This window comes from Brassica rapa, chromosome A05, assembly GCF_000309985.2.
Source record: "Brassica rapa cultivar Chiifu-401-42 chromosome A05, CAAS_Brap_v3.01, whole genome shotgun sequence".
NCBI classification, from domain to species: domain Eukaryota; kingdom Viridiplantae; phylum Streptophyta; class Magnoliopsida; order Brassicales; family Brassicaceae; genus Brassica; species Brassica rapa.
In genome coordinates this window covers 1,537,509-1,558,088 of record NC_024799.2, presented here as the reverse complement: position 1 = coordinate 1,558,088, position 20,580 = coordinate 1,537,509, and the positions used below count along the sequence as shown (strand labels likewise).

General features: G+C 36.5%; 6 protein-coding genes and 1 non-coding gene across 7 annotated transcripts; 4 read left to right on the top strand and 3 right to left on the bottom strand.

Moving 5' to 3' along the window:
* Window positions 1-709: 709 nt before the first annotated feature.
* LOC103866637 (sn1-specific diacylglycerol lipase beta) lies at window positions 710-3,624 on the top strand. Its single transcript, XM_009144591.3, has 6 exons — window positions 710-963; window positions 1,367-1,681; window positions 1,865-2,604; window positions 2,685-2,755; window positions 2,836-2,975; window positions 3,054-3,624. The coding sequence occupies exons 1-6, from the start codon at window positions 924-926 to the stop codon at window positions 3,386-3,388; spliced, it is 1,641 nt and encodes a 546-aa protein (XP_009142839.1). The 5' UTR covers window positions 710-923; the 3' UTR covers window positions 3,389-3,624.
* Window positions 3,625-6,232: 2,608 nt separating this feature from the next.
* LOC103866636 (LOB domain-containing protein 16) lies at window positions 6,233-7,993 on the bottom strand. Its single transcript, XM_009144589.2, has 2 exons — window positions 7,633-7,993; window positions 6,233-7,333 (listed from the first exon to the last, which is right to left on the bottom strand). The coding sequence occupies exons 1-2, from the start codon at window positions 7,933-7,935 to the stop codon at window positions 6,902-6,904; spliced, it is 735 nt and encodes a 244-aa protein (XP_009142837.1). The 5' UTR covers window positions 7,936-7,993; the 3' UTR covers window positions 6,233-6,901.
* A 1,814-nt stretch (window positions 7,994-9,807) lies between these two features.
* On the bottom strand, window positions 9,808-9,878 carry TRNAG-GCC. The gene has a single exon. It is a non-coding gene; the product is annotated as a tRNA-Gly (tRNA).
* Window positions 9,879-11,501: 1,623 nt separating this feature from the next.
* On the bottom strand, window positions 11,502-12,865 carry LOC103866635 (zinc finger protein 11). Its single transcript, XM_009144588.3, has 2 exons — window positions 12,309-12,865; window positions 11,502-12,219 (listed from the first exon to the last, which is right to left on the bottom strand). The coding sequence occupies exon 2, from the start codon at window positions 12,188-12,190 to the stop codon at window positions 11,555-11,557; it is 636 nt and encodes a 211-aa protein (XP_009142836.1). The 5' UTR covers window positions 12,191-12,219; window positions 12,309-12,865; the 3' UTR covers window positions 11,502-11,554.
* A 252-nt stretch (window positions 12,866-13,117) lies between these two features.
* On the top strand, window positions 13,118-15,583 carry LOC103866633 (transcription factor VOZ2). The gene is made up of 5 exons (XM_009144586.2): window positions 13,118-13,300; window positions 13,394-13,614; window positions 13,689-13,898; window positions 14,366-14,885; window positions 14,986-15,583. The coding sequence occupies exons 2-5, from the start codon at window positions 13,402-13,404 to the stop codon at window positions 15,465-15,467; spliced, it is 1,425 nt and encodes a 474-aa protein (XP_009142834.2). The 5' UTR covers window positions 13,118-13,300; window positions 13,394-13,401; the 3' UTR covers window positions 15,468-15,583.
* A 288-nt stretch (window positions 15,584-15,871) lies between these two features.
* Window positions 15,872-17,097, top strand: LOC103866632 (glucosidase 2 subunit beta). The gene is made up of 5 exons (XM_009144585.3): window positions 15,872-16,033; window positions 16,117-16,230; window positions 16,319-16,414; window positions 16,507-16,704; window positions 16,788-17,097. Exons 1-5 carry the CDS (start codon window positions 15,928-15,930, stop codon window positions 16,925-16,927), a joined length of 654 nt encoding a protein of 217 aa, XP_009142833.1. The 5' UTR covers window positions 15,872-15,927; the 3' UTR covers window positions 16,928-17,097.
* A 1,224-nt stretch (window positions 17,098-18,321) lies between these two features.
* Window positions 18,322-20,454, top strand: LOC103866631 (basic leucine zipper 34). The gene is made up of 4 exons (XM_009144584.2): window positions 18,322-19,206; window positions 19,317-19,407; window positions 19,500-19,626; window positions 19,977-20,454. The coding sequence occupies exons 1-4, from the start codon at window positions 18,674-18,676 to the stop codon at window positions 20,144-20,146; spliced, it is 921 nt and encodes a 306-aa protein (XP_009142832.1). The 5' UTR covers window positions 18,322-18,673; the 3' UTR covers window positions 20,147-20,454.
* The last annotated feature ends 126 nt before the right edge of the window (window positions 20,455-20,580 follow it).

Sequence of the window (20,580 nt, the reverse complement as noted above, 5' to 3'; positions counted from 1 at the left end):
TACAAGTGGTTTGATAGATTTGGTCATCTCTTTTTATATGTTACAATAAGTTTGTAACAGTAGGTTTTGCTTCTTTTTTTTCTTTCCTCTATAAAAAGTAAAAACAGAGGATTTGCTTTGAGCTAGGCTAGGTGTGGGCATTTGGGCTCGTCGATTTTTGTTCGGTTGATTCGGGCTTTTCGGATTTTCGATGTTATACTCATAAGTCATGTTAGGTTTTTACTAATTATTGGAATGGGTTCGGTTCGGATCGGATGGTAACTAATGTTTGAAATCGTCCAAAAATATATTTTAAAACCTCAAAAATTGACAAAAAAAAAATTAAAATATAAAAATTATTCACAAATCTAATTAAAAATTAGTTAAACTATCTAGATTAACTAAAAAGTATTCAAACTAACAAATAAAACAAATTACAAAAATATCTAAATCAGCTTAATATATATAAAAATATTAACATTAAAAATATTAACACATTTAACTAATTTTATATATCTTCGGATTCTAATTTGGATTTCGATTCGGTTCAGATTATAACTCAATCCCAAAGTACTAAGTTCATAGATCTGTTCGGATATTTTTGTATAATAGATTCGGATTCATTTCGGTTTGGTTGGGGTAAAATCGCTCAGGCCTTCATTGAAAGACGTAAGTACCCCTGTTTTTTACACTTACCCGATAACAATGGGCCGAGAATAGGCCCAATTAAGCCCAATAGCTTCGAAAAATCTCGATGACGGTAGATCAGTCGGTTCGGTTGTGTGCGTATTATACTTTTCCTCCGTCTTTCGTTTTCCGATATGCTCGGCCTAGCGGTTAGCTAACGGCACGCACCGATTAATCCTGCCACGCCTCACCGGAGTTTCACTTACTCTGCTCCGTCCTCGGTGTGACTATACAATCCATTTTTGGAGCCACGACCAATGGCTATCAAGTCACTGAATCGGCTTCTATGGAACTTCTGTAAGCTCTAATTACACTCAGCTTCTTGAACATAGAGTGTTTTATTGAGAAATAACTTTATTAATGCGAATATCAATGTTCAAAATATCGATAGATAGACGCTTTATATGAGATTATTGATTAGACGGGAGCCTAACTGCCTTTTTTAGAAAATTGTTATAGAAAGATTGTTTTGTTTTATTTGCAAAAAAAAAAGATTGTTTTGTTTAGGTTCGATTTGCCACTAGACGCTGCTTAAACCGATTTTTAGAACTAGGCGAATATTGAATGTGATATTAGTAGTCTCTATGGTTTTTTTTTCTAGTTGCTGTATTCACTTTGTTTTAATATGTTTGATTTGAAAGTTTTGAACTTTATTGAAGATTATTGAGAAAAGTTTCAATTTTTATATAATTATTTTCAGTTTTGCATGATTCACCGTTCAAGAAGAGACGAGAGTTATACCAAGGAGTACTCTACAACGTAGTCAAACGGTTTCAGTCACGTTTACCAGAATCATCAGGCAAGGAGTTAGAAGATTCACATGATCCCAACAAAACACCAAACTCGTCTTCTTCTTCTTCAAGCTTAGAGAATAGAAGAGGAGTTGAATCAGGAATCGAGAGTGACAGCTCCGGTGATGAAGATACAGGAGATGGCAAGTGGAAACTAGACTTAGCTTGGCTCACCAAAGCACTTGAGCCAGCTTCTCAACTACGTAGATGGGCTCTTCCAACAGGTCTATATAGTTTTTGTTCTTGATTCTTGATTCTTGGTTCTTGGTTCCATTCATAGTCCTGAGACAGTGTTCTTGGTTCTTGGTTCTTGGTTCTTGATTCTTGTTCTTGTTCTTGGTTCTTGTTCTTGATTTTTGGTTCTTGGTTCCATTCATAGTCCTGAGACAGTGTGGTGTTCTTTCCAGGAGAGAGATCACAACCTGGTAATCGATCTTTATCTGAGATCATTGCTAGTATCCAAAAGAGTAAGCTCGGAATCGAAGGATGGACTCTCGGCGATCTCACAATCGGTCTCTACCTCATCTACCTCAGACAAGCCTCCTTGTCTCCCTTCGAGGACGTCAAGGGAGTTCAAGTTGTTTCGGAGTCTACAGTTTCCGATCTCATTTACAACGCGGAGCTAGCCAAGGGCTGTTACAGGGACAGTGTAAGCGGTCTAGCCAAGAACACCATGCTCAGAGAGAACAACATTCTTAAATTCGTGAAAGACTCTAGCGTCATGAGGCCTGGCTACTACGTGGGAGTTGATCATAGGAGGAAGCTTGTGGTCTTTGGGATACGAGGGACGCATACTATCTACGATATTATTACTGATATTGTCTCTTCGAGCGATGATGAGGTCACGTTTGAAGGCTACTCAACGCACTTTGGAACCGCTGAAGCTGCGCGGTGGTTTCTTAATCACGAGCTGCAGACTATGAGAAGGTGCTTAGAGAGATACGAGGGATACAAGTTGAGGCTTGTTGGTCATTCTCTGGGAGGTGCTATAGCTTCTTTGATGGCGATTATGCTCAGGAAGATGCCAAGAAAGGAGCTGGGATTCGACGCTGAGATCATTTCAGCAGTTGGATATGCTACACCTCCTTGTGTTTCCAGAGAGCTTGCGGAGAACTGCTCTGAGTTTGTGACAACTATTGTAATGCAGGTCAGAACAAACTACAAGACTCTATTTCTCTTGATCAAGTTTTGTTGAGATTACACTCACAGCATCTCTGCCAATCTCAGGATGATATTATACCTAGACTGAGTCAAGCTTCTTTAGCGAGATTGAGAGATGAAATCCTTCAGACTGATTGGTAATTAGCTAAACACTTCTTGAAACTTCATTACTCTTATCTACAATAACTTTGTTTACCGCCATGGTTTGTGAATCCAGGACAAGTGTCATCGAGAAGGAAGAGTGGAAGAGCGTATTAGACTTGGTAACAAACGCTAAACAAGTAGTCTCCTCTGTGCAAGACGCAGCTCGTAAAGTTTCTGAGTATGCAAAATTTGGAAACAAGAACGAGTTTCCAGGTAACACAATTTAAACACTGAATCACTAGAAGACGTATCAACGCTTCATGAATCTCATTATGTCGTGTTTCTAACCAGAACTCCCTTCATCCAAGAACAATCAGTCTGATTCTTTGAGCACTGAAACTACGACTAAAGATGTTGTTAAGTTGCCAGAAGAGTTGTATGTACCTGGCGCGGTGTACTATCTGATGAGGAACGTAAGAGGAAACACGAAAAGCTCAGCAGGGAAGAAAGTAGAATACTTTAGTCTATGGAAGAGAGATCCAGGACAACATTTTCAGAGGATACTTCTCTCAGGTAATTTCATTACAGACCATAAATGTGATAGCCACTACTACGCTCTAAGAGATGTGCTCAAAGGGTTTCCTGGTTTCATCGACGAGAGCATTTTTAACAAGAGATCTAAGTGAGATCTCATCATCTCTGGTTAGAAGACAATGTTTAGTTTGTCTGCGAACATTTTTTAATTTTTTTGTCAACAGCAAAGAATTCTAAGAATAAGTTATCAGTTTTACTACAGCTTGAAGAGTGTGTATCAATGATAACAGTTTGTAAGAATAAACCATCAGTTTATCCCTGCTTCTTGATAAACTGCCTTTTGTTGGTTTTAACTTTTTTTACTTATATAAGAATATTCTTTGCATTAGTTTTGGTTTGTGCCGAACAAACAGTTATATGCATCATCCCTCATAATACAAAAATGTTTTAACTCAAAACTCAGTCTGGGGTCTGTAATCATTTTTGTTTCTCGTTAACCGTTGTTATACATATGCCACATTAGGGTGTTAATGTACATTTTCAACACATAATTAACACCAAACCCCAAATCTATATTATTAAAGCAGAATCCTTCTTAGGATTATGCTCCTGATTTTTCCAATTAATTACAAAAATTTCCATTAATTTTTTCAATTATTTTTAATGGTTTTCAGAAATTAAAAGCCCAACATTGTTTATGTCCAACTAAATAAAACAGCCCAATAATTTAAAAACTTAAAGTCAAAGAAGCACAACAATTTTTTCTTTTAAAAACAATTATAAATCAATTTAATACATAATTATTATTTAATATTTGTGTAATTATAATTTAAAATTTATGCATTATTTAAAAATATGTAGAATGAAAAACGTAATGTCTATTACATTTTTCATATAATATTTAATTAATAAGTTAAAATTGTAAATAAATAACCTTAGCAAATATATAATCACAATATAATTAAATTTATTGAGTAGAAGTTTACCATTTTAAAATCTTTTAACTAATTAATTAGTACACAAATTTATTATTATATAATAAAAAAATAAAGACAAGATTATAAAAAAAATACTATAAACAAATATAAAATCTATTAAAATATAGATTAGACAAATATTTATTAGTTTAAATAAAAAAAATTTAAAAAATGATTCCGCGTTTTGAAAGCGCGGATCAAAATCTAGTAAAAGTTAAAGCACGTGGCTTAGTGAAACATGAATCAGTCCTTTAATAATAAAGAGGGTATTATAAACCCCAATAAACCCGTTTAAAAGCTTATTGGGCTAACTTTTACTAATAATGGGCCTATAGCCCAGTACAAGGCCTGGGAAAGAAATTGTTAATAGGGTCCCACGACTTTTAGGAAGGCCACACGTGTGATAGATAATTCAACGGTCAAAGACTTTGTTCGTACACTGAAGCTACGGGCCGACGTGCGCTAGTTTCTGCCGTTTCAATCCACTATTGTATTCGACAAAATGACTACAGTTCGTGTTTATTCCATGTCAGTTTAGACGTCATGAACTTAAAATAAACGCACTATGATGGCGAAATTACTATTTAAAATAATAATAATAGTAGTATACATGCTGCATCCAGTTAATCCTCGATCATGAACTTTTTTTCCTTTTTCTCAGTGTTGTTTTAATGTATATTTACTAAAACTACATCGGAATATGTGAATAACTAACATACGTTTCTTGATGAATATCGAAGTGGTGATATCATGCTTTGACCACGTTCTTTCGATCTGCTCTTTATAATATTAGAAAGAATTAACAAGTTTGGTCTCCGGTAATGGGCTCGAAGAGTTCGGATAATATTTAATAAGCATATACATAAACGGCTTGACTCAAAAATAGGCATCGCCGAGTTATTGTTCATAACTCACAGGTCACATAATAACCTTTTGATAAAAAAAAATGGTTTTTTTTTTTTTTGCTAACCGAGTATCCTGGCCCCACCGTGGTGGTACAGACTAGAGACCGAAGTGAGCATGGACCCAAAGGTCACCAGGTGGCTCACCGTATAACGGTCTTGGTCTCGGATGCTGCAGCCCATATGTAAATTCCGCAGTGGCCAAGGCTCGAACCCAGGACAGACACTCCAGCTGGAGCTCATTTACCACTAGACCAAAACAATTTGGTTCAAAAAAAATGGTTTGGAAACAACTTCCATGTATCCAACATGTTGATATAGTAGTAATCAATAAACGTTTTCGTGAAGTGTTGATCAGGTGCTTCTTAATTAAACTTGTTTTTCTTTCTATTAATAACTTGTTTAAAATTTGATTAGGTTACCTCGAGATTACAAACCACAAAGTCCTTTCTCAAAAGACTAAAATAGCACTTGTGACCTTTAGGTGTGGACAACAATGGAAGCTTCTTGGTGGGAAATTGGGTTAGAAATGGATGAGACTGATTAGAGTTGGCAAAGCAAAATTAAAAGAATCATTAAAATGAAATGAATTTAAAAGCTTGCATACAATTTAGGGGACATTTTGTCGAATAAGGCCACTACTATTTACATGGGGGATTGGTGCTATCATAACTAACCAGACACTGCTTAGTTAATGTTTAGGTAAACATGTTTATTAAATGCACGATTAATGCGTGGTCGATTGATATATTAGCAATAAATTTCTAGATGAAATGATTTTTGATGATTAACTTCTCTGACTGACAACCATAATATACATCCCTCCTATGTTCTGCAAGTGTTCTTTTAGAGAGATTTGTTTTATCAACAGTTTCATTTCATAGTTATATAGATTCCTTATAAACTTAGTTTCTTGTACTGAAAGTAAAGTTGAGTTTTATTTTTTTATCGTTTAGACCATATACCTTTAAGCCTTCGTAGAGATGCTACAGATAAATAGTTAGTTGACGTTTAATTACAAGCATATACACAATGCGTAGAGGTGTAGTGTAAGAAACAATCTTTTTGCTGATGTTTAGATTTAAACCTTTGTTTATTTTGTGATTTATGCTTACCCTTTTTTTTTGCCAAAGATGGTGAACATCTATGCTCCAATTAAAGTCTGTATTACCTTCCAGACTTCCACACAGAAAATAAAATAATTCGTAACCAGCCAAATAAACATGTATATAATGAATAAGTGTGTCGTGTGAATCAAAGTCAACCCTTGGATGGCACACACGTCTACATTTATTATATTTGTAAGTTATGGGATTATGGGAATTTAGTGAATCCTCCTATTATTTTCCCTGTGCTTGTGCAACATGCATTACCTTCTTTGCGTAGTTTTTCATGGAAGAAACAATAGGTTATTGTCGAGTGGTCATTCCTCAATTAGCTACGTCTTCTGAATTCGTTTTATTTTTAACGTTTATGAAAATCTAAGACAAGCAATCATTGTGCGTGAATTTCACATTATTGAAACAGAAACATCAATATTGAACAAATCACTATAGAAACCTGTCGTTAAACAAGCAACCACAAACTAAATACTACTCCCTGTCGTTAACGATTAATGTTAGCCGCGATCGCCACCACGTGCAAAACAAACAGGCATGCAAACATGTTTATTGATGATAGCATGTAACATCCAAATGTATTGCTATGATTTGTTGTTTGTTATCAAAATTAGAAAAACATCTCATTTTTTTCTGCGTATGCCTACATAATTAGTCACCAACTTATCTTAATTCTTCATCATTCTAAGAGCCAAAGCCTGAAGCTCACCTAAATCGCTATTACAATAATTAACTGATCTCTTTTTGTTAGGATATCCTTCGTGAAACCCTAACCCACCGTGACGGTATACGCCACCTCCGGTTTGTTGAGTCTCTCGCACGTTAGCTGTAGTAGTGACGTTACTGCTCGTGCTGCTTAAAGATTCTTCTAGCGAGCTCTGTGGCGAGACCTGATTATTAGGGTTTACGTGACCGTAGTAAGGATGATGATGGTCATATGGTGCTGCGTACGCACTGCCGATCGGAGAGCCACTAGATTGTTGCCAAGTCGTGTATTCGTGAGTACTTTCTGAGCTGTTTCTTAGATCTCCGGCGGCTGACGTCTGATGGCCGGCGATTTGTGCCTTCATTTGCATGACTTGTGCTTGCAAGTAAGCAACCTATGTATAAACAAATCAAACGCTAATTGTTAAACAAAATTGATTCAAACGATGACTGATCGCTGTAACGTTTTTTATAAACTATAATAAAAATTTATTGAAAATTTATTTAGTATTTGAAAAATAAACTAGTGTGAAAACAAACGTTTTATGAGAAATTTTGTTGATACTAATACGTCAAGATTTTTCTAGGAAATCTAGCTCCATGCACTAAATATCATGTCAATCTACTACCATATAAATCTGCAGTGGCTATAAAAATTGATGGACTACTAGTGATTTCTCAATTAATTTATTACCTGTTGTTGGAGGGCAAAAATGTGAGAGACGCAGCCATAAACAGGATCATGAAGACGAGCCTGAGCTTCGTAGGCGATGGTGACAACAGCTTCACATCGATCATGGATTGGGACATTGAGCAAGAGCTTAGACACGTTGCTGGCTCCAAACACCTTGTGAATAGCTGCGAACCTTGCTGCTCCTTGCTCCGATGAGAAGTAAGGTGCGAATATACAATCCGATGCACACTTCCTCCTCAGGAACTTGCACGCACCGCACGGTGAGCCTGTCCCTGCCGTTGTACCGTTACCGGAAGCTGCCATCGGCTAAACAAACAAAACGGTGATGATTTTATATTATCTTGTACAAAGAAAAAGAAAGAAGGAGTCTCTTGTTTTGTTATCTTCTGTATCGTGTTAGTAGTTTCTTAAGATGCTGAAAAGATTGCAGGAAGTGATAGATTTTAGAATTGGGATCGTCAGAGATGTGCACGAGCGAACTAGGAAATAGTGGTTGGGGAAAAAGAAAAAGAAATGCAATGATGATGGAGAAGTGTTTGGTGTCTTTGGGTGGATTTTATAATAGTGACATTTTGATGAAAGAGAATAGGTCTTTTTCTTAGGCCGACTTATTTTGTAGGTTCACTCAATGATCATTTACAAACACATATAATATGATACAATTTTAATTTGTTTTTTAGTCTACCATGTCCATAATGTATCATCTTTACTTATTTCGTTTAGAAATTTGTAATATGTGATGAATATTATACATTTTCTTATAATCCAGTGTCTCAAACAAACGCTATTGGTTTGAAAGTATATCTATGCGACATGTAAAAACCTTTAATGTAATATTTGAGGGAACCCACATAATAAAGCTCATTAGATGTATTCAGTAGATCGATCATGAACTAAGATAGTATACATACAAATGTATAATAGGATTTTCCTTATGTATATCAAAAATCAATTTGCTTGCACAGAGTTTCATTTTAAATAAAAGAATGGAATTAATGTCCCAAATTTTTCGAGTTAGCCAAAGGGTGTGAACGGTAGACAATGGAGGGTCACATGTTGGATTATAAGGAGACAATCAACAATGGAGATTGCAACATGGGACTAATATTTTTTGATTAAAATAGTGTAGTTTTAATCAATTATTGGATATTAATTAAATTAGTCCAACTTCTCATTCTTTTCATTCGTGGATTTTCCATAGAAAAATATCCAAATTCTTAGTAATGTGGTAGTCGTAGGTCTTCTATCACCTTTCTCGTATTATTTTATACACGTATACGTTTGATTTTTGGAGTTTCATCAAAGCTAACTCAATTAATTAACTATTTATTCCATCATCTTTCTTTCTTTAATCTTTCAATTGAGAAGAAAACATTTATAATAAGTTCTTCCGCCGAACGCCGGACATTGGAACTGCCGCTGTTTGTCGTGACGTGAGGAGAACGGGCAAACGGGCAAATGCCGGTAAAGATGTACCGACAAATGCTAATGCCATTAATGTATTTGGAGGCCATTTTTGTTAGTATAATTGTCAATAAGCTATAAAAACTCCCTTTATGACAAAACAAAACACAAAAGCTCTTAAAACTGATTGATTGTGCTGGATTGGCTTAGGTGGCTTGGGAATATTTGGTTATATAGACAGAGTGTGTAGCTGGTACAGACTAGCTAGGACTCAAATCACCTGAGATTATCAGAAGTTCAATAATGATTTACTAGCCAAAAGAATTAGTATAATTTACTTACGGATTTTGTACACGAGCGAGAGATCGTCTGATGCAACTAGGATATTGTGTGCATGTGACTTTCACTTAATGCTCGTGTTCTTACAGTTTACGTGGATATGATTATAGTTAGTAATTGTGCATTACTCATTAGCCACTTTTTCCAATTAATCAACCGAAAATTATAAACAACATTCGTTAATAGAATGTTAGTAGAGTCTTTTCCATCTTTGATTAAAGTCGAAACATGTTAGTATGTCAGCAGTTAAAAAAACGTTGTAGTTTACGGTAATATACAAGTCTAAACTCCTTTATTGCAAAACAAAACACCAAAGGTACCTCCAACATATCCCCTCTGCGAAGACAAGTAGTTTACTGATACGAACTGTAAAAGTACCTCCAAATGTAGTTAGTAGTGTGTGGCTCACAATAAATATGAAACTTTCAAAAATGCACCAGCCGGGAATCGAACCCGGGTCTGTACCGTGGCAGGGTACTATTCTACCACTAGACCACTGGTGCTTTGTGTTCAATATATTTCATACAAATTTTAGTGTCACTCTAAACACAACAACTTATTTTCTTTTTTTGCTTTCCTTGGTGGAAGTTAATAAAGTTTCTCACATCTAATTTCAGTATAATATATGTTGGGGAAAGTAAAAAAAAAGTATATTATAACTACTGTATTCGTATGTATGTGGTTCGAGAGATCAGTCACCTCAGACAAAAACAAAAGATATTCTTGGGTTGGAAAGAACGGGTGAGAAGACATAACTCGAAGCATGTGATTTTGAGATGGAGACAGAAGTCAATGTGATTGGACAGTTAACAAATCCTATAAGTTTAAACAGTTTTAGCCAAATAATCCCTGGGTTTGCTCAGATCAATTCCTCACTATTACTAGAAACAACAACCAAATAAAAGATACTATAGTTAGAATTGACAATGAATGAAATTATTGAAAGAAATATAAGAAATTTGGGGGCAAATATCTAAGAAAAATAAATCTAATAGGTACATCATGAAAAACTCTCACCTTTCACATCACTCAAACTTGAATAAACTCATTGTAACTATTATTCACAGATAAGGGAAGAATTGAACGGGAAGGTAGAGATTAGAGAGGAAAGTGATAGATTCTAAAAAGGGAAAGGTAATGATGTATTGGAAAATTGTTGGGAAAGATGTAAAATGTCAGATTAAATTGTTTATGGAAACCACAAACATCCCAAATGTATTGGCCAAACATTCCATTTTCTTGTTTCCTTCACATCACTAATTTTCTAATCTTGTCTCATACATTCTTGGCTCTTGATCTGCATGTACTATGTACATTCATTATTAATATATGTATGTACATACATACATATAGTTGACATGAGTTTCATGGCCAAAAAGCACTGATGTATTAATCACAAGCCATGCATAAAAAAGAATACATTTCATATTTACTGATCCTCAGTCCTCATGTACTCCCATTTATTTCTCAATATATTGAACAATATAGAGATTTTTTTTGAAAATGTTTCCTCTTATAACTAACACACGCATCATGAAGTGAATTGATGACATGCATGAGAATCAGTAAATATAATTATATACTACAAAACTAAGCACTATATGTGATGGTGATCAGTGTAAAGGATGAAAGCATTAACTATTCCTGAGTCAATTGATCTTCATCCATCTCTATATGTTTCATAGTACCACTTTGTCGAATGCGTCTGTGTCTCATCAACCCATCTCTATAGTAATGCAATCTTTATCACTTTATACGTTCTTAATGATCGCATACACATGCAACCCACTTTCTCTAATCTTTTCTAGATCCTACTTCACGTAACTCTACTACGTATTTATGGACTATTATATACTGACTACATGTATACTTATACAGTTCATTTTTACAATTTATACGTATGGGAGTCTTTAAAATAGAGTTAAAGAGCAATTATAAAGTAAAAAGACGAAATGTACGTAGGTGTTTATTTATCAATAAAATTTTCTACCGAGTGGAAGATAAGAAAAACTACAAATTCATTTTTGATCAATCGACTCTCTCATCAGATGAGATAAACACTTTTTTTTTTGAAGATTCTTGCCTAAATGCAATCACAATCTCTTGCACACTGCTCAACTATAGCCTATACATACAATCTTACAAATAATCTGGTAGTTAAATTATTAATCGAAGTTATTTAAAGGCACCCAAGTCGAAGCTCCAAATCAAGAACGTGTTTGGGATTCCTCAAACTCATCCCAAGCTCCAACCCCATGACTCCATCTTTCTTGTTCATCAGTTCTCCACGACTTATCTCACATTTTGCAGCATGACATGAATCCATGGCACTCTTCTTGAGATCTCTGCTACGTACATTGTTATTGTTCTTCTCTCTTTCCACCATCAAACCTCCATAGCTAGTAGTATTTTCCAAAAGATCGAACCGGGAAAAAGAAAAAGGAGTCGTTTTGGATATCTGGTTGGTTGGGGAAGGCTCAAAATGAGCTGGCGTTGTTGAAGAAGAGTTAAGATTAGGGTTAGGGTTGCGAACAGGTGTGTGATGATGGTGAGGATCAAAGAGCCAAGAAGGTATCTGTCTGAGTTTTGCTTTGTCTCTTCTGTGAACATTCATGTGCCCTCCAAGTGCTTGAGCAGATCTAAACTCTCTCCTGCAGAAGCTGCAAGTGTAGTTCTTGGGAGGCCATGGGATCAGCCCTGCTTCGTAGTTCTTGTACTGATTCATGATGATTCTGTCGTTACCATTAGTGTCTCCTTCTTCTTTTTCTTGGGTCTTGTTTTTGCTGCTGAAACTTGCCAGATGTGTCCTCTTCATAGTCTCTAACAGATGCCGATGATACTCCCCTGCGAGATATAATCAAAGGATGTTATATAAGGAGAGTATATACTAAAATTCAGAAGTAATAAAAACAAGAGTAGAGGAAGATGAAAACCGTTAATAGATAGAGATTTATGAGTTTTCTGACGATCTAAGGAAGAAGAGCTATGGAGGAGTTGTGTTATATGGAGTCAAAGAAAAAGAAACGAGAAGGTGGTTTTATCCTTACTTGAGGGTGTCTTTTGGTGTACGGATGATCATTTATTAGGTTTTAAGTCTGCTACATGTTTGGTCAGATATATTAGAGAATAATGAGTATAGCTAGGCTATGATCGATTAGATTTGATGAGTGGAAATGATAAAGAAAGAGACAAAGAGTAGTTTCATGATTAATAAACAAAGAGAGGAGAGAGAGAGGAATTGAATGGAGGCTACTTATCATGATGCTCATACCTACAACGTGTCTGCTTATTACTATAATTGGAAGTTACTTGCGACCAATGTCACTGTGGTATGGAGACTCTGTGTTGCATTAATATTATGTGTCAATATCTTGCAGGAGATCACTTGCCACTTCCTTTTCATCATATTCCATCTTGGCTCCCCCAATTCTCTTCATTATGTATACACATATAAATATAGATAAATATGTATGTATCTATAGCTATATGTTAAATGCATCCTCTTCTGGTATTGAGAGATGGTATGATCATAAAATATCATAAATTGCAATGGTAGAGAGCCAAAAGAAAGCAAATAATAAGTAGAAATTGTATACCATTAAAGAAAATTGTATACCATCAATGGCATATTTGTTAGGCAGAAGCTGATATTACTGGCATATTTCAATTTTTCGAATTTACAAATGGGCCTGATATATAGCAAACCACAAATGGGCCTGATAAATATTAAATCAAACCGTCGGGTTTTTCATTCGCAGGAAAGTTCCGAATCAAACCAAAACATCGAAAGAAAAAAAATAGTCGTCGTCGTCCCTCTGATGACTCCTTCCTTCCTCGCTGTATAACTCTCTTCATCATCATCCTGATTGCTCCTCTTCCATCTTCTCCTTCCGAGCAAATAACTTGCTTTGAATTACAAAAAAACGTGAGTCCCTTTGTATCGATTTCAATTTTTAGGGTTTTTTTTAATCCGATTCGAGTTCTAATTTAGGGCTGAGATTCGATTTTTGACGATTAGGTTTCGTGATGTCAAACCATCCGAAGATCACGTGCGTGTCTTCGTCCCACCAGAATCTGGTGGAGAAGCTAATGCAACTCCAGGAGAGATTCTCCCATCTCCAAGCCGCTAGGAAAGAAGGGAGGGTTAACGATCACGCGGTCCTGGAAGCTCAAATCTCTCAGAATCTCCGCGAGTGGCAAGCTGAGCTCAGCGCTCCGTCTCCGGAGTCTTCTCTTCTGGTTCGTACTCGCAAAAAAAGATCGTGACTTTGTTAGTTTTTGTGCTCCTTTTGATAATAATGTTATGACGACAGGGTGGAAGTATTAGTCAATTCTCTGAGGAGATTGCTCGTCTGTTGAAGCTTAATGATGAAGAGGATGATGCTACTAGCTCGTTTAAAGAACATAATGTACCAAAGGCTGACGCTTTTGATCAGGGGTTGTGTTCTCCGGGACAGTTGGAGTGGGCTGCTGAGCCTTTTGATCAAAGCTCTTTTGATGTTAACTTCTTGAGTGGTTTTGAGGTGAGCTTAGCTCTTGTTTTAGCCTGGTTACAAAGTTCCTTTGGGTAGTATAAGTTTGTAGGGTCTGTTTAATAGTGATTATGGCAGTCCAAAGTGACCTTTTGCTTAACTATATGTCTCTTGATGTTCAGTTCCTCTTAAATTGTCTATTTGTAACATCATTGTTTCTGTATTCTGTTTGATATGTTGCTTTCTTGTCTTAGTTTTGTTATTTCTTACAGTTCTTATTTTCTGTTTCAAGTTTTGGGTAGCACAAGTTTCTGAGTCAGATTAGTTGAGATTATGATGGTTTCTCTGCTATAAGGATCTCTCCAAAGTGATCTTTTGCTTAAACCATACGTCTCATTGATGTCCAGTTCCTCCTGAATTGTCTATTTGTAACATCATTGATTCTGTATTCTGTTTGATATTTTGCATTCTTGTCTTGGTTTTGTTATTTCTTACAGTTCTTAGTTTCTGTCTCTCAGGATGCTGTTAATAACTCGGGAACACATGACCATCAACTCCATTGTGCATTTCAAGAGTTTGATCCAAGCCTTAGCACCGCTCCTGATTTCCATGGCCAAAAGCTAAGCCACTTGGATATAACTTCTCAGCTAGATTACCATCTCTCAGAAGTGCGCCAGGAATTCAACAACGGCACCCCTTCGGTTAAGCTCGATGTTCCCGACGAGTCTGAGTTCACTACTCCACCAAGTGTCCGTGTGCCTCCTCCTTCTGCCTTTCTGGGACCAAAGTGTGCGTTGTGGGATTGCACGAGGCCTGCTCACGGATCTGACTGGTACATGGACTACTGCAGTGACTACCATGGGAATCTAGCTCTGACTGAAGATTCACCTGGCACGGCACCTGTTTTGAGACCTGGGGGGATTAGTCTGAAAGACAATCTCTTGATTGATGCTCTTCGTGCAAAGACTCTGGGTAAGAATGTTGGCATCCCGGTGTGTGAAGGAGCTGTTAACACAAAATGCCCATGGAACGCAGCAGGTGAGAGTGTTTACTTGTCTTCTTCTTTTTGTCTCTCCGAAAAGAGAAACCGATTGTTTTATTTCTTTATTCATCTGACCTCCGTTTTGTTAACTTGCAGAGCTATTTCATCTTGAGCTGGTTGAGGGCGAAACGATCAGAGAATGGCTATTCTTCGACAAGCCTAGAAGAGCATACGATAGCGGAAACCGAAAGCAGAGATCGCTTCCAGACTACAGCGGACGAGGATGGCATGAGTCAAGAAAACAGCTGATGAAAGAGCAAGAAGGCCAGAAGAGATCTTACTACATGGATCCACAGCCTCCTGGTCCCTTCGAGTGGCATCTGTTCGAGTACCAGATCAACGAGTCCGATGCGTGCGCCTTATACCGACTAGAGCTCAAGCTAACGAACGGAAAGAAGAGTCCTAAGGGAAAAGTTGCAAAAGACCCTCTAGCTGATCTGGAGAAGAAGATGGAGAAAATGGGAAAGTTGACTCCTGAGGCGGCTTCAGACAAACCTTCTCCTACAACCAAAGGTCGTGCAAAGTCTACCAAAGGAGCTAAAGCAGCAGCAACTGGCAATCTAACTCAAGCGACGTGATGGTTTTTGTATCTGATGAGAGAGATAGATAAGGATCATTGTAGTTAACCTCTTTGGTGTTAATAGGGAGAAGTCTGATCTTTGCCCCTTTTTTTCTTGAGAACCTGTGATGTTTTGTAAATCTTCTTTACATTCTCATCCCAAACCGCTGGGATTTCATCAAAAATGAAAAAAGTTGTGAACTCTCTTGCAGTATTCCAAAGTTCTCTTGTTCTTAGACGATACGGTGTCGTTTCACTCAAGCAGTGAAATGGTCGGAGCCAAGAAATAAAAGTATTCATTGGGTAGTGTGGCCCAACGTTAAAAATTCAAAGCCCAAGGCCTACTTATCAATAGTCCAGCAACTTTGACAAAAACGACAGCGTTTTAATTATTTGCGCGGGTCAAGTCAACCAACGAGTCAATGTACTTTTTTTAGTAACCGAACATAAACGAAACTGGGAAATGGAAAACAGCAAACATGTCGAGAAACAAAGTTACACTGCTACACTACGTGTCGTCTTTTTTACTCGCCGTCGTCTCCGTCAACTCCTCAACCACTCCCCTCGTCGGAGTTCATCCATTAGGTTTTGATTTCTTCGATTCACACAAACTTAGAAACTTTTTTCTAGATCTCTGATTCCTCTTATACTCTTCTACTTTAAAGCAGATGAAAAGTACTTCGAGTCAGATATAATCAGATGCAAAGATGGTTCCAAATCATTCCCTAGAGACCGTCTCAACGACAACTTCTGCGACTGTCTCGACGGCACCGATGAGCCTGGTACGTGACTTTATAGCTGCCCAGATAAAGATCTGATCATTCTCTGTAGATCCATTGATGACGTCATGTTTTTTTTTGTGTACTTCAGGAACTTCGGCATGTCCGAACGGCAAATTCTACTGTCGGAACATAGGAAGTTCTCCTAAGTTTGTTTACTCTTCTCGTGTGAACGATCGAATCTGTGGTCAGTAAATAACTAAAACGCTGTCGTTTAAGCTCTTTTAGTTCAGTGAATGGATCTTCTCTGGAACATTGATTGGTATTAGTATTTCTCAGATTGTTGCGATGGTAGTGACGAGTATGAGAGTAGCATTAGTTGTCCGAACACATGTGTAATGGGTGGTAACGTTAACTACGTCTACAAACCTAGAACCGAACGTAAATCTATTGACAGGCAACTCGGTTCTGTAACAGCCGATCCAAATAGTTCGATGACTATAGCGAATCTTCAGGACATGGTCAAGAATCTCCAAGGTTCTCTTTTTTGCATAAAGCTAATTTGTTATGTTTGATAATGTCAGACCAAGACCAAAAACCAAAATGTTTGTTATCTGCAGGTATGAAGCTTGTGTTCGCACTTCAGTTTGTTTTGATCGGTTTCTTGGTGATCTTGTGGATGCTTAGGCTTCGTGTTCGGTCTTCCAAGAGGAGACGTTATCTACTGAAGAGTGTGCATCCCAATAGATCAGTTAACTAACTCTAGGGAAACTCTTTGATTAAATACGTAGTCAGTTTCTTGAAGCTTTTACGCAATTTCAGTCTTTGTTTTCATGTGTTGTTTGCTTTGAGGATTGCCTTCGCTCGGACAAGAAAATATATGTTAAAAAAAATTAGAATTGGAGGGAACAAAAAACATGTGTTGTGACTTGTGATCGCGTATTTTATCGTACAAGGGTAAACAATGTACAAGATACGGAAGGTTTTCGTATGATTTAAATGTTCGTTAAATTTACATTACTTAACAATACAGTATCTATCAATGATCAGGTTCACGCTCCCATCACGAATACGAGATGAATATTAGTATTTTACTGATTAATAGTTTTGTTCTGATACACAGAGTAAGACTTGTGATCATATGACACTGGGATCATCATAGACAGGGGACGTAGACTGTGAATACCGAAACTATATGATTGAAAAGAATACGAATGCTTGAATAGGAAACAGTGGTTAAGTGTCCTACATGTGTGAGTGGTCTGGGGACAAAGCAAATATTGAGAAAAAGAGTACACAAAATAAATCACATGGACTCACAGATCAACATTATATTCTCTACCTCTTTTCTTTTCTTTGATTTCACAGCTATACTCTACTTTACTGTTCCTCTCGACATTGTTTCTCCCTTTTATTATATCATTGATTTTATGGATATTTATATAGCGACAAGAGAATCCATTCAATTGGTGGAGAAAATAATTATAAGAGAGTGTGATGGATGATATGATCCCCATATATAACATGTGATGAGTAAGTCATGTTGATTTATTTCACTGAAACCTATATATAACTGTACATGCTTCTATTTCATTTACGTAGGTTTATAATTTCTCATTACATAATTGGCTAATATGGTTTACAAATACATATATGTTAATGTCACAAACTATAGTTTTTAATTAAAAGAATATTAAAATATTTTAGAAAAGCATCAAATTTCTATAAAAAATTGCAACATTTACCATTTACTCGTGATCGAAAGCAACACCGACCATAGCACAATCCGCCCGGGTATCGAAAATCGGTGGACGAGTGAGGAATTGAGAAGGTCCATTAAGATAATGAGAATGACTATTTTAATCCATCTATCAAAAAAAAAAAAAAACAAAGGGGCACAAGGACACATGCTTGCTTTGATTCCTCCCCAAAATTTCTTACATACATTTTTAATCAATGGAGGAGACTTTGCACTTTACAGTAATACCATTGATACCTTAGCCTATTTTTTTCAGACAGCTGTTCCATAGCTGTCTGATCTCAATCTTCTCTCCCCCCCCCCCATGTGACCTTACTCAGAGGTAATAAAAACACTTTGATCACATCCAATTCATTATGTTCTTTTTACATTTATACATCTCATTCACTCTCTATCTATATGTCTCCTTCATTATTTATCCCACATCTTCTCTCCCTTCTATTTGTATAACTACTATTTGTTAAACATAGCCATTTTGGTTACTCCCCTTCTTCCTCTCCTCCTTTAATTTTCTTTATCCATCTTCTTATGGTTCAGGACGTTATTGATCTGATTCCACTTTCCATTTTGCCTCATATTCAGATTTTTTTTCTTTCCTTTGTTTACATTTTAGGGGTTTTAACGATTTTTCTATTGTAATTAAACTCCTAAATCCTTGTAAATTCATATTTGTTTTCTTTTGAAGAAACTGCGTTTAAGGTCGATCTTCTTTTCTTTTTATTAGATAAAATATAGAAATTCTCTTCAATGGCACAACTCCCTCCTAAAATCCCCAACATGACACCACATTGGCCTGATTTCTCTTCCCAAAACCTCACCGCGACCGCTTCAACCGCCGTACAAAACCCTTCATGGGTAGACGAGTTCCTCGACTTCTCAGCTTGTCGCCGTGGAAACCACCGTCGTTCCATAAGTGATTCCATCGCTTTCCTCGAAGCTCCATTCGTCAGAGGCCACGGTAGCACCCAAAACAACCACTTCGATAAATTCGACGATGAGCAATTCATGTCCATGTTCAAGGACGACAACGACTTGCATAATAATCCTTCCCATAACAACAACAATGCGGGGACAACTGGTTCTTCCTCGAATACATCCACGTTGTCCGATCATAACAGCTTTAACGGCGACAAAGAACCACCGTCCGATCATAATATGAAACATAAAAACGACGAGGTCCACAGCCAATGCAAGACGGAGCCTGAGGACGGTACGGCGTCAAATAACAATTCAGGCGATAGCTCAGTTACCAGAATTCTTGATCCCAAAAGGGTTAAGAGGTAAATTTTTATTTATATTCACCGTCTTACTATTGCAAACATAAGATCATGCATGCACGTACAAATATTAACTGAAAATAAACATCACATCAATGACAATATTTCTACAGAATATTAGCAAATCGGCAATCAGCACAGAGATCAAGGGTGAGGAAACTGCAATATATAACGGAGCTCGAACGTAGCGTTACTTCATTGCAGGTACATTTACATTTTACAGTTTCATAGCCAATTTAAATAATTTTATATGATTACAGTCTTAAATCGTTTTGGTTATAAAAATGATATCAAAGGCGGAAGTGTCAGTGTTATCGCCGAGAGTTGCGTTCTTGGACCACCAGCGTTTGCTTCTCAACGTGGACAACAGCTCTCTCAAGCAACGAATCGCTGCTTTAGCCCAAGACAAAATTTTCAAAGACGGTAATTTTTTTTAACGGTTTAATTCCATTCACCTATTAATTTCCCTAACTTTATGAAACAAACTTCAAATTAAATATCTTAATTATAGTATTTAAAACTATATATAAATATTTAAATAGTATTTAAAACTATATATACTAGAAATTAATGATAAAATAGTTTATATTTCCCTGCCAATACATATCTGTGTGGCTTTTTATCACTATAAGGATGTATGCGTTTTTTGCGTGTCTGATGTATTTTCTTTAAATATGTTTTTTTTTTCATTTTTTTCTTGAGGTATTTAATTATCACTGATAGTATATGAGCATACCCAATAATCTATTTTTTTTTAAATATATCACTTGCAGCGCATCAAGAAGCATTGAAGAGGGAAATAGAAAGGCTTCGAGAAGTGTATCAACAACAAAGCCTCAAGAAAATGGAGAATGGGAATCATTCACAGGCCACAGGAACCGGAGCCAATTCGGCCGTTGACATCAAGCCATCTAATGAAAAAGAGGAGCTCTTCAATGTATGATAAGTCATCAGAATCAACAATATATCTACTCACTTTCTTTGCAAAAAGTCTTTGACCGTATAAAATTTATTTCGGTCAAGAATATTAGAAGACGGCATTTTTATTCTTATCACCATTTTTCAAAGATGTGATGAATTCAGTTTGATATCGATGTATCTTATCTTTCATTCTATGTCGTTTTTCTGTGGGGTTAATGTATGGGAAGTCATCAATTGTTGTTTGTACAAAGAACTAGTTGATTTGTTAAGTTTTTATTTGGAGTGTACAAGGATTTATTTTTTTGTGTACTAATTAAGATTCATTCTAAATAGTTGTTTTCATCATCTTCTATCTAGATTACATTTCTTCTCAAAAAAATAAGAAACATTGTTCCATTTGGTTTATTAGATTGGTTTTTCGACAGTTTATCAGATTGGTTAAACAAGAATTACGTT